The sequence below is a fragment of the Solanum stenotomum genome, chromosome 4, assembly GCF_019186545.1.
Source record: "Solanum stenotomum isolate F172 chromosome 4, ASM1918654v1, whole genome shotgun sequence".
In the NCBI taxonomy this organism is placed as follows: Eukaryota; Viridiplantae; Streptophyta; class Magnoliopsida; order Solanales; family Solanaceae; genus Solanum; species Solanum stenotomum.
In genome coordinates this window covers 28,878,701-28,891,810 of record NC_064285.1, presented here as the reverse complement: position 1 = coordinate 28,891,810, position 13,110 = coordinate 28,878,701, and the positions used below count along the sequence as shown (strand labels likewise).

Genomic DNA, 13,110 nt, shown 5'->3' with positions numbered 1-13,110 from the left:
AACCCATATTTAGAGCTTTAAGTTTGCTCCACAACTTAAACATTCTAGTACCAGCAACCTTCCCACTCCGTACGACTAATAATATTCGAAGAAATCAGGATGATCCAAAATAGTTTTAAACAATCTAAAAGATTTTTGTTTCGATGGAGGTCTTGTATTCACCTGAATGAGAATTGGAGATTGATCAGATACTCCTGGATTCAAGAACTTTGTTTCTACGTGTCTATAATCCATTATCCACTAAAATTTCCCATGACCCAATCAATTTTGGAATAAACTCGATTAACATCATGTTGTTTATTACAGAAAGTGAAGTGCCATCTTATTTGCTTTAGTGTTGTAAGTTGCAGAGTATCAATACAATCTTGGAAAGCTTGTGTCTCTTCTTGCATAACAGGGAAGCCTAACCTATCATCAGTAGTTAAAACATTGTTGAAATTCCCAGTTAACAACCAAGCCTCTTGGATAATACCCCCAATCTGTACTAATTCTCTCCATAGGTCCTCTCTTTGCTGACTTTCATTCTTGGCATAAACAACAGTAAAGTAAGATGAGAAAGGACTAGTTTTGTCTGAAATTTTACAATTGATGAATTGCTCATGAACAACCAATATATGTACTTGTATATGATCTTTCCATAGTAACCATACTCTACCATTATAAGCCATCGGAGAGTTTAGACAATGCATCCAATCAGTCACCATCTTCTTCAAAATATTCCCAACTTTGTGCACTTTTCCTCTAGTTTCAACAACTCCCATAACATCTACCTTATTCTTCTACAGAAAAAGTCTCAGCTCTTTATTCTTTAAGTGCTAGTTAAGCACTCTTATGTTTCATGTCGAGATGATCATTCAGGGTTGTGAGTGCCCCCAGGATCTTCAGCTTCCTGGAGAACGTTATAACTATTTGTGATTTGTAGTCTTGCCTGCACTTGCATCAAATTAGGAGTAATACCTTTGCCCATGTCCCTTCCTCCTTGTCGGGTTTGCTAGCAACTAGCCTCATCTGTACAATTTCCCCCTTAGCCTTCCAATCGTATCTTGGTTGTGGAGCTTTTTGTCTTTTGTTTCTGTGTTTCTTCTTCTTAACTTCCTGAAATTGAGGTTCTTCTTGCTTTCCCTCAACCTTAGTCCAACATGCTTTAGCATAATGCCTAAATTTCATACATTCCGTGCAAAACTTCGGACACCAATCATATTCCACTGCCTGCTTGAAGGATCCTGTTGCTGTCACCATTTCTATGGAATCCAACAGAGGTTGTGATACAACTGTTTCAACAGGAACTCTGGCGTACGAAATTCTAGCCATTGCAACAGTAAAGCTATAAGTGTAGAGAGGTTTCCCTATTAGACTCGCAACCTTGCTCAAAACTTCACTAGACCAATACCCTACCGGTAGCCCTAGAAAAGTAATCTACCAGGGTATATTTGTGATACAATCAGGATTGACTTCAAAATCTATATCCCAGTTCTGTAGCACAAATGGTTTGTTGAAATACGTATAAGAACCAACTTGAATTACTCTGTCTCGCCCTTCAACATTGTCGAATCTGAAAAGAAAGTATCCCTCATCATGTAACAAGATTTGGTATTTTTTCATGTACTTCTAATTGTGCATCACGAATTTTTTTATTGTTTTCATATATGGGTTATCACTGATAACATACCCAATTAGGGTTGACTTCCAGTAATCTACTTGTTTTATTAAGTCTTCTTGTTCAATACTCACATATTTTTTTCCTTCCTTAGAGCTGGGTGGTACATAAGATAACACTTTACCTTCCTTCACCTCCATGTTGCCCTCATAAGCCAGCTTCTCCAGCGGTGTCGACTGACCTGAGGAGTCCTCTTCCAAAAATTGAAGCCTTGGAGCTGCTTGGTATGAAAGAGTTCATATGGCTCCAGTTGAACTGACCCAAAATCAGATTCATCTCATTCGTCCTCTGCAATAGTTTGAAATCAAGCTGGGTGGAAGCTTCCAAATGTTAGAGGTCTTAATATACTCTCCGGCGTGACTAATTTTGTCTCCGGTCTAAATTTCTTACCAGAACTTGCCTGACTTTTCATCATGAATTTGTTGATGGGTATTTTATTTTGATAAGAATTAGGTTATGGAGTTGGTCTTTACTTCATCTAAATGTCTAATCAACTAATGTAGTCTTGTAGTATATGTATATATATATAAACAAAATGAACTTTTTAAAGTAATTCTGCAGGGAAGTGGTTACCAAATTTCTGCATCATGAAAGGTAGTAAGAGATTCAGTTTCTCGTTGTAGACTAGGCTGGCAGGAGCAACACCTTCTTGGTTATGATGAGGTTGTTGAGCCAATTGTAAAGGTCTGCTGTTGAATCCGTGTAGAGGTCTTTGGGCATTCATTTTCTTAAGTTTGATCTTGTCTATTGCCATGTACAAGTAATTTTGGTGTTTTTCATCTTTTATAGGACATGAATGCCAACAATACGCCAAAGCGTGCAAAGAGCATAAAAAATACTGTTAATATTGTTCGTTAATTCTTTGCCAACTTGACGTCTTCATATATCTATATCATTGAGTTGTTTTCTCCTCATCATTTCACAATATGAAGTCTAGCACTCTTCAAAACTTTTGTGGTGTTAGTTAACACTGTAACTATATCAAGAACATCATCCGAGAACTTTAGTTTTTGCTTTAACTCATACTCTTACAAAAAAGGAATAGTGACAGCAGCAAAACTTCTTGTTGTATTCAGGTTCTCTTAAATCATCATAAAATCATATATATAATTATAATTAACAAAAGAAATGTACATTTAATATAGATAAATATATATATATATATATATATATATATATATTGGAGGGCCAAAGACTTTCCTATTTTCAATTATAGAGAAGAATAATTAGTTTTATACAAGACATATTAAAAGGAAGAAAAGTTACAATATTTTTAGTAATATCATGAATTTTGAGTGAATAAAAGTTGAGAGCCTAATCCATTTGGATAATTCATATTTTATCCATATTTTTATGGGTTAAATATGGGTATCAACCCATATTTTAGCCGTATAAAAAATCACACACCGAACCCATTAAAATATTAGCGGGTTACCAAAATATGGGCTCATTTTGCCGGTACTAAACATCAGATATCCATCTATCTTTGAAAAGCAATATAAGTTTCTACTGGGGCGGCCGAAGCCGAAATACCTCCTTTGCTATCTAGGACAATTCAAAGTTTTTGACCCATAGTATCATCAACAACAAAAACTAAACAGCTATGGCAAGCATTCACAATGTTTGCTTACTACCAATACTCCTGCATTGTCAACTCAGAGATTTCGATGTGCAAAGGGCACATGAACATGGAGACACCCATGAAGGCTAACAACAACGTTGGTGCGAAGTTGATCAATTCTAGCAGGTAAGGTGACCACCTGAAAAAAAAAATTATGTCAGGCCAACTTACAAATGGAGAACCTTTTGATTGTCGTTGACTTCTTAGAGTGTTGTGATCAATAAATAGAAACGTAACAACGATATAGTCTTCATATCCATTGAAGAAATATCAAGTTTTCTGCATGACAGTTTCTCTTTACCAGTCCAAAAATATGCAAGTACGACAAAGATTTAATTACTCTATCAAAGTCAAAATCAGTAAAATAAATAGCAAGGTTTGAACCTTCTTGAAGCAAGTAACACCCCAAAGATTGTCAAGTTGGTTTGGCTGACCGGTAATGAATAGGAGACCAGCTGGATCAGATTGAACGCGTACCTATGTTTACCAAGAAATAAGGGCATTAGAGATTTGAGATGGTGTAAAAAAGATGAAAACAAAAGGCAAAAGTAACACAAGTTGCAATAATTATTCTATGGTCTTATGATGCTAAATCATTACCTTTGCGGAAATTTTTTACAGAAAAACTGAAATGACTCACTAAAATAGTAAAATACAAGTTTGTAAAAGCCAGCAGATTATTTAAGTCGCCGTCAAAAATTACAACAGTGCAAACATAAAAAATAAAATATAAACACCAGATTTTTTAGAGATGCATATCTTTATATAAAGGTTGAATAATGAACTTATAAAAAATAAAATATTAACAGCATCTATTAGAAGGTTGTTTTGTCCTTTCAATGAGATGAAGCTAACACTAAAAACTTAATCTTAACCCAAACACCAGTTGCAAAAAAAGAGAAACTCATTGATTCCAAGGAATAATACAAACACATGAACAAGTCCATATTGATTATACTTTTGATAAAATAAATCATGAGAGTACACACAAGAAAACAAATTGAATGCACTTGATGGAAACAAGTAGCACGATTGGTATTATACCTCATCTCGTAAAAGACCAGGCACCAGTGCATAGACCTCAAAGGAATCATTTTGTTTGCATAAAATCATTACAAATAACATGAGATAAATGGAATGCATAATCTAGAGGTTCTTAATTCTTTTACTTCTCAGAGGAACTTACTATTTCACGAACATTGATTTTCACCCAATCAGCAGGGGGTCCAACATGAACAACTTGGACATCCAACCTAGCGGATGGAAAGCAATTTATATTTACATCCGAAACTGAGGAACTAAAAAAAGAGAGATAGAGAAATACTACTGAAGTTCATAGTACTTTTTTTTCTTTTTGGTGATAAAAACTACAGGTGTACAATTTGAAGTTCCTCGTATTCAAATTTCTAATAATAGTAAGTGTTTTCTATCTTGTAGTAAGCCTATTCACTATGAAGTTGGTCTTGAGAAGAATAATAAGCTAAAGAGATCAAAAGTTAGAGAATGCATGTGAGTGATGTCCTCAGCCCGACAGTTCCTAATCCCAATGATTGTCGATTCCATTTTAAGGAAGTTGATTTTGACTATAGCATGCAACCCAAAAAAGTAGATACACCGCTTGCTCCAAGAAAACAAACTATAAGTGGCATTGTATACAAAAGTGGATAACCTACCCAATAATTTATCTACAACACCCACAAGGGTGACCGAGTTAGTTGAGAAGGGGATCTCCCAAATGGGGGTCTCATGTTCGAAACACCCTGCATACTTTCTCAGTTGAACTCGTCGTGGGGCTTGCTAGTGTGGTTTACCTCTCATGATTGGTTTGCTGGCTATTACACTGGAGCGACATTTACCCCGGCCCTTTGCAACATCCAGAATCCAATATTATAAAGTTTTTAGTTTCTCTAGCACTAGAAATTCTCTATATTTTCTATTAACATGTAAGTCTAACAGGACTAACAGACTACTAGAGAGAATAAGAGCTAAAGTAAACATACTAACATGAGTTGAAATTAAATGCAATTCAAAGACGAATCTGATAGGTGACGAAAGAACTTATTAAGATTAAACAAACAAATGCAATTTCAAATGCAGTTTCAGTACCACTAGTATTTGTAATGAAACATTCTAGATTTCATCAAATAACTTAAGATTGACTTGAGACATAAAAACATTAGAAGAAAGGATTAAGATAAAGTACGATTTACTGCTTAGATGTTTCAATTTCTACAGCTTTCATTGGGTGCTCCACTTCATTTTGTCCCTCGTGCTTAAGAGAACCTGAATACAACTAGATGTTCTATTGCGGTCACTATTCCTTTCTGATAGAGTATGAGTTCAAACAAAAATTAAAGTTCTCGGATGATGATCCTAATATAGTTATAGTGTTAACTAACAGGCACTAAAGGCCAAAGTTTTGGAAGGTGCCAGACTTCATATTGGGAAATGGTGAGGACAAAATAGCTCAATAATAAAGATATATTAACAAGTCAAGTTGGCAAAGAATTGACGACCAATCTTACCACTAGTTTTTAAGCTCTTCGTACGCTTTGGCGTATTGTAGGCACTCCTTTCCTATAAAAGATGAAAACCACCAAAATTACATTTACATAGCTATAGACAAGATCAAACTTAAGAAAATCAATGCCCAAAGACCTCTACAAGGATTCAGCAGCAGACCTTTACAATTGGCTCCGCAACCTCACCATAACCAAGAAGGTGTTGCTCCTGCCAGCCTAGCTTACAACGAGCCGCTGAATCTCTTACTGCCCTTCCTGATGCACAAATTTGGTAACCACTTCCCTGCAAAATTACTTTAAATAGTTCATATTTGTATATATCTACATATACTACAAGGCTACATTAGTTGATTCGTTATTTAGATGAAGTGAAGACCAACTCCATAACTTAATTCTTATCAAAACAAAATGCCCAACTTCCGTAAATAATCAAATCAGAACAGTAAAGTTCATCAAAAGCTTTCTTCTAAATAAAATTTGGTTTTGTTTCATTTAATTTTTTATTCAACATTTAAAGATGATGGTCCAATCTAACAACCCTTCAGACACTTAACTAGAGGCTTAGACTGGAAGATTGAGGTCTTTGACAGCAATGCGATCAACGGAAGCATTGAATTGCAACGAGATAGCCATGAGGTGTGCATCCACCAACTCCCTCTACAAGTAAACCCCTTCAGGAGGGACATACCAGTATTATACTGATACAACATACTAGTATCATTTCTAGTCCAACCCCACTTCTATCAAGGACTTTAATAAATGACTGTCCCATCACCATATGGAAAGCTGGTGCTACCAAGCTAGGCTGGATTTTTATCATTCTTGTAGTTTATAAAGTCATTTTGTGGTGTCCCTTATCCCAAAGTAAGGCCATACTGATTGATGTCGAAGTTAACTAAAGAAGGATCCATGATCAACTTTGAGAACTTGAGCGAAGTTGAAATACGTCGATGATTCTAACTACTTAGGGTATAGGCTTCCCCATATATCAATTAAAAGGTGTACAACATACAGTAGATGTGAAGATACATCACATAACAACAATGTAAACACAGTGTTACCTCATTGTCAACACCCGAAAAACCAAGAGGAGGAGCAATAGGAAATTGAAGCTCTCTGTTTTATGTCCTATGCCTTTCGTATTGGAGAAGTATCTAACATACAGAGAAATCATGAGATAATAGAATGTACAGAAACAAAAAGTAAGAGATAGATAACTTTTTAGAACAAATTCTATTCAAAATCACCATATAAGCATAGATGCATGGAGATGAAGTTATTTATTCGACTTAAACATCTAAGTTTGGCATTTCAAAAAGTGGAAAGCTAAGGAATTTCAAACACCTAAGTTTGACATTTCAGAATGCCCAGCTGCCATCTCACAGTCAAATAGCCTACTTTGGAAAGATGAAAAGCAGAACCATGAAAATGAAAAGAAGCAAACACAAAGTATTCAAGTGACTTTATAGGCCATAAAAGACGGGTTGTAAGTAAAAGTTTTCTAAGTGAGTACTTCACAAAGCACCCACCATTTTGTTTTGATAAGGTTAAATAATTTGTTAATGATCAAGGAAAATCCTGTATACAAGCCGTATACCAAGAAATAGAGAATCTATACAAAAATATGATCCTCTACAAAAGACATTCAATCATCTATACAAGTTGGGACCTCAGAGGTGAACCAAAAAAGAAACTAGAAATAACAAGGCTAATCCTTACATTTAGACTCCCTATTCAGAAGCATCTGTAAATATTTTAGGCTTCAAGTCCCTGCTTGCTTAACTCTAGAAGTAATTGCAACCACTCAGATACGTGTATAAGATCCCTGGTCCTCTATATTTGACCAAGACCTGACAAAAAGAAAGATGTAACATTCCTTGGGTATGATGTTGTTTGTTAATGCAATGTATGTTTCTTAGCACTTATAGCCTGTGTTGCTCGGACTCGGTGCGGGAATCCGATACGGATGTAGATCTAGATGTTGGATCCTTCATGACTTAATTTTTAAGATTCGGGGATATGGATCCATGTAAGGATACGGGTGCGGCGATTCACCTAAAACTAATTAAAATATCTAAAAGAAGAGTTAGAAAACCTAAATTATGAGATATTATGGGAGAACTTCAGGAGAATCTGGAAGGAGATTAACGGAAAAGGAGTGACACAAAAATTTCTAGATTAAAGGTATATCATTTTCTTCAATTTCACCTTAGATTTTGGTCAAAGCACCCAAATTTGATTGACCAAATTGGACACGGATCCCACACCCATGTCGTGTAGACATGGGTGTGGAATCCAAAGTGAAGAGTCCAAGCAACTTAGCTTATAGCTTGATGTTGGAATCTACGTTGTTATTTTTGCAAAAGCAGTTCATGTTTTCTTTGTATTGTCAATTTTAGTAGTTTTAATACTCTCTCTGCTATATAAAGAATGCCTCTTTCAAAAGTTACCAAGTTCAAAGAAAAGAATGGCTCTTCCCTTTTTTGGCAATTCTGAATTTCAACGTGTCACAAGTAAAGTCCGAGCAACTAAGCTTATAGCTTGATGCTGGAATCTATGTTGTTATTTATGCAAAAGCACTTCATATTTTCTTCGTATTTTCAATTTTAGTAGTTTTAATACTCTCTCCACTATAAAAAGAATACATCCTTCCAAAGTTACCAAGTTCAAAGAAAAGAATGCCTCTTCCTTTTTTTGGCAATTCTTAATTTCAACGTGTCACAACTCACATGACATGTTCAAGACCACAAGATTAAGGAAATTTTGGTACATTCTACGCATCTTTGGTTTATCTAAACTCAAATCTAAAATGAACCTTTAACCTAAAATTCTTATTTGAACAACTTTTTATTAACATTGATCTGTTTGAGTCATTACTAAACTAAAATAGCTTACTCAATCTCAACGATTGCTTATTCATATGCTATTATGAGTTCAAGACATGCCGCTATGGTGAAATTGGTAGACACACTGCTCTTAGGAAGCAGGGCTAATGCATTTCGCCTCAAGTCCGAGTAGTAGCATACTATCTTCTAAAAAGGATAAAAAGATCTTATAATGAATTCAATTCCCGATTTCCATTTAAAATTATGTCATTAAGGGACTCTTCTTTTTAAAGTCTTGTTTTATATTTTCAACCTTGAGCACACATTAACTCACATTTCCTTTTCGATCATTTCAATTGTAATTGTTAAAAAGTCCCACATCGGAACAGGAATGGGAAATTGTACTCCTTATATGGACTTGGACAAACCTCCCCTCATGAGCTAGCTTTTGAGGTTGAGGTAGACTTAGGTGTCATATCTTTATATTGTATTAGAGTTAGACTCATGCAATTTTTTGTTCACCGATTTTGGGTCCCCATTTATAACGGTTCACGCTCTAGTTGAGGTCTGGGTGTACGGGGGAATGTTAAGAAATCCCACATCGGAAGAGGGATGAGAAATTGGACTTTTTATATGGAAATGGACAAACCACCGCTCATGAGCTGGGGTTGAATTACGTCCAGGTGCCATATATTTACAGTAACTACCATTCCTTTGATAACCTTTTTAGTCGATGAAAACGTAAAACTATACGACTCATTAGAAAAAGGCAATAATTGCTCTTTTCTATATAACAAGATTATGTTACTCATTGGATTTCTTCAGGACATTTACCACTAAGCGATTTATATGAATCATTAATTTTCCTTTCATGGAGTTTCTCCCTAATTCATATAATTTGTATTTCGAAAAAATTGTTATAATTTTAAGTAAAATAACTTCCCAAGTGCTATTTTGATCCCAGGCTACAAGATTCAAAAAAATTATTTACTTTCTTAAAGTCTAAGTCAAGTCAAAACCAGACAAGCATTTGAAACAACGGGAGTAGTTATTAATGTTTTATATAGTTCAAGAACAATTGTTCTTCTTCCACCTTCTGATATAATGTTCTAGCAACGAAGCAACTTATTACTCTCACATGTACCCAAAATATATCGTAACATTTCACATCGAAAAAATAGAAATAAACTTCAAAATCATGGCACATCATCATTAAAAACAATGACAGACAACATCTCCCTTACATAGTATATATTGGGGAAGTTGATGTTTGACGAAAAAGGAGAAATATTCATATCAAGTTGCCAAAAAAACAGAAATAACTAGGCCCAGCTAAATGCTCACTTGGGGGGATTAAAGGGGTCTCCCACTTGCCGCCATAACTTGGATCCAGATACCTACAGAGATAAAGTAGCTTAATAGTAAACCATCAAAAGTACGTGGGAATAATATACAATTCATCTCAAAGACTCGTAGCATATTATATCATTAATTAATCAACCTAGTAACAGAAGAAAATAAACAACCACCACTTGGATTTTTCTAATTATACTATGGAGTACGGAGCTACATTGCTTATTTCCTAAAATTTAACCCTATGAAGAGTATACAATATAGCCAACATATCTCCTTTTCATTCAGGTGATTTGGTTGACACGGTTCACTAAGGAGAGATCCTAGGTTCCAGACCATGATCCTCATTCCACTGAGCACGGAAATATTTCCACGTGCTTTTGACCCACGAAAAAGAATCAGACCCTTAGATTAGCTACATGATGTAACCTATAAAATAAATCAATAAATAAAATATGATTGCCCTCTCTAACAACTCGAGGTTCACATTGTGATATTTGGAAAGAGAAACATAGCCCTCGAGGGATGCTTTACACATGATTGTGTTAATAAGTAGTAAAAAGCCTTTAACAAAAATGACCACATAAAATCATGGTTAGTCCAGACACAATTCCTCGACTTATTACAGTTGATTGTTGACCCACTGCCTCGGATTAGCTGAGGACATTTTGGGTAAGTGGCTAATATCCTCTGCAGTTCTTGATTCAACTAATATAGTCAAATATATATCTCTGCAATTCATTTTAGAAGGATTCCTTCAAACTATAATTGGAATTGGATTAAATTAACTCAATCAAAAATTGGGATTTTCCACAATACGCCAATCAGATTGTACTTTCAACAATAAATTATACGGTATATTCAACTGGACTAAAGTATATCGATTAATTGAAGAAAATGCTTGAGAAAGCTACTAAGAGACCATGAGAATTAAGCACTGAAATGATCCAAGGAACATGCACGCAACAAAAAAAGAAGAGAAGACAGTATAATCAAGACACATTTGCATCGACTGTACAACAACCTGGTAAAATCTATAATGTTGCAGTATAAATGAGAACTGATCAAATACAAGTGAAGAATAAAAGGGTTACCCGATCATAGCCACCTAATCTGATCACAGATCTCCATAACCTAGCATGAAGAACATGACAAGATTTAATATGTACCAGGAACAAGATGAAAATAAAAAAGGTTCAATAATAAAACCATGATACACTTACTTTAAGCAGTTAAGTTGATGACCATAAAACCTAGGTGGTTTAAATTCCATCGCCTTCTCCAGGTAAAACGTTCCTAGTTCTCCTAAAAAGGCATCTTGATCCTCAAGGAAGCCTTCATCATCCTTACCATCAGCCATCTGAAATTTGAAACGAATGATCATTTTTTAAAAGTGAATGATCATTTTTAATAGGGAAATTTTGTATATATGTAGGTCAATCAGCCCCCAAGGGTATATCAGAGTATGTACCATTGCAGAAATACTCTCAGATACTTCCCCACTATGTTGTCCAGCATTTGCAGTTGAAGGATTGATCGAAAACATTGAACAAGCTGGTTCTGGTGTTTTTCCATTCAAAGAATCAGTAACTTCGAGTTTCACTTTTTGAAACTCGTACGACCTGGCACCACCATCAGTGGTAACAGTTGTTTTATTTGCTTTCATTTAAAGGTCCTCTTGTCTAGCAACCGTTAAATCATTACCATTCTGTTTGACCTCATAGATCATTTTCTCACTCTGCTGAACTTCATTCACTTCTCCTTCATCAATATTATGTACTTAATCATTAGTCAAATTCATATAGCCACTTACCATATTATTCGTTCCAGCATCAATAGTAGGTGTTTCGTTCTCCAGCACCACATTGTCGTGTGCCTTTGACTGACTCTTAGAGTTGAGCTTGTTCTCTGTATCTCTTCTAGCATTCTTCAAGTCCTCTCCCTTTGAATCACACTGATCATTTGTTTTGTCCTCATCATTGCTTTTTCCAGTCTTAACGCCATTTTCATGCTCGACCGGTGACTCATTGGACACAAGGACATCACTAGCAGGGACATTCTTTTCAGCATATCTATATCACCCTTATCCATTCCGACAACTAGTCACAGACAACATATCATATGTATCAAATTCGGGCATTCTAATATTCATCTCCTCTAGAAAAAGCACCCAAAAGTAAAAGGAAAGGGAAGAATAACTTCCAAAAAAATCGATATGCATCACTCATTTAAGTAGTTATATGATTCTCTACAAATTTCTTAAATTTATTTCAAATTCAATTTTTAACAAGGAAAGAAACTTTATATCTAATTTCATTTCAAAATTCATGAATAACTCAACTTGAATTTTATGGCCAATCGTGTTTGTTTTTTGAAGTCTTTTCTTCCACTGCCACTGATATAACTTGAATCCTTGTTTATGTAGACTCTAAAAAGCAAACACGATTGGCCATATATTTCAAGTTGTTTTCACCTTTTTCACTCCAAATCACTCACAAAAACTCGAAAACAACTCCAATTTGGAGTGAAAAAAATATTCTTTATTTTCAAATTCTCTCAATTTTCATGGCCAAACTCCTTTATGTATAAAATCTACTAGCAAAATCATGAATTCCTCCACATAAACACACACAAAAAAACCCTAGTTTCATCCAAATAGAATTGAGGATACAAAACCAAACAGAAAAAAACTAAAAATCCTGTTTTTCATTCCGGTTTGTTAACTCTAAACAGAATGAAAACTAAAAAAAGTCCTCCCGTCGACCAATCGACCAAAAAAAACATCAAAACTTCATGAATCCATCAAATTTGTTTAGTTTTTTTCATTTTTTTCAAAAATAGAGCAACATTCAACAGATAAACAGGTAATGCCGGTGAGTAAAAAAACTTACATGAATCCATCAAATTCAACAACAGGTAAGAATCTGCAATCGAAATCTAAGGTAGATGAAGCAAAGTAGCTTAACAAAGAAGGAAACGATTGTGAGCTTAACCCTCTAATGATGGCTTTTGCTTCTTTAAATATTTTTGGCACTAAGTAACTAAAGAGTGTGTGTAGGAATGAGTTAATTCTTTTGTCTTTATGTGAGACTTTTTGAGAAAATGACTAAAATGGTACTTAATTTACTAGTA

General features: G+C 35.0%; 2 protein-coding genes across 2 annotated transcripts; both read right to left on the bottom strand.

Annotated features, from left to right (window-relative positions):
- Positions 1-233: 233 nt before the first annotated feature.
- Positions 234-2,411, bottom strand: LOC125861414 (uncharacterized). The gene is made up of 4 exons (XM_049541322.1): positions 2,231-2,411; positions 1,782-1,874; positions 958-1,403; positions 234-779 (listed from the first exon to the last, which is right to left on the bottom strand). Exons 1-4 carry the CDS (start codon positions 2,409-2,411, stop codon positions 234-236), a joined length of 1,266 nt encoding a protein of 421 aa, XP_049397279.1.
- A 901-nt stretch (positions 2,412-3,312) lies between these two features.
- Positions 3,313-11,644, bottom strand: LOC125861413 (AT-rich interactive domain-containing protein 6-like). Its single transcript, XM_049541321.1, has 10 exons — positions 11,450-11,644; positions 11,202-11,338; positions 11,073-11,112; positions 5,961-6,083; positions 5,804-5,855; positions 5,489-5,561; positions 4,470-4,531; positions 4,323-4,378; positions 3,663-3,755; positions 3,313-3,417 (listed from the first exon to the last, which is right to left on the bottom strand). The coding sequence occupies exons 1-10, from the start codon at positions 11,642-11,644 to the stop codon at positions 3,313-3,315; spliced, it is 936 nt and encodes a 311-aa protein (XP_049397278.1).
- Positions 11,645-13,110: the final 1,466 nt, after the last annotated feature.

Bases quoted from the DNA above. Each gene is read 5' to 3' on its own strand.
- LOC125861414 (XM_049541322.1), bottom strand. From the start codon at position 2,411: ATGGCAATAGACAAGATCAAACTTAAGAAAATGAATGCCCAAAGACCT. The intron at 1,875-2,230 runs GTAACCACTTCC...CATACCAAGCAG, and splicing joins TTTCATGATGCAGAAATTTG to CTCCAAGGCTTCAATTTTTG. The intron at 780-957 runs GTATTACTCCTA...CTTTTTCTGTAG, and splicing joins AGGAAGGGACATGGGCAAAG to AAGAATAAGGTAGATGTTAT.
- LOC125861413 (XM_049541321.1), bottom strand. From the start codon at position 11,644: ATGAAAGCAAATAAAACAACTGTTACCACTGATGGTGGTGCCAGGTCG. The intron at 4,532-5,488 runs GTAAATCGTACT...TCCATCCGCTAG, and splicing joins GAAATTGAAACATCTAAGCA to GTTGGATGTCCAAGTTGTTC. The intron at 4,379-4,469 runs AAATAGTAAGTT...TGATTTTATGCA, and splicing joins GGTGAAAATCAATGTTCGTG to AACAAAATGATTCCTTTGAG.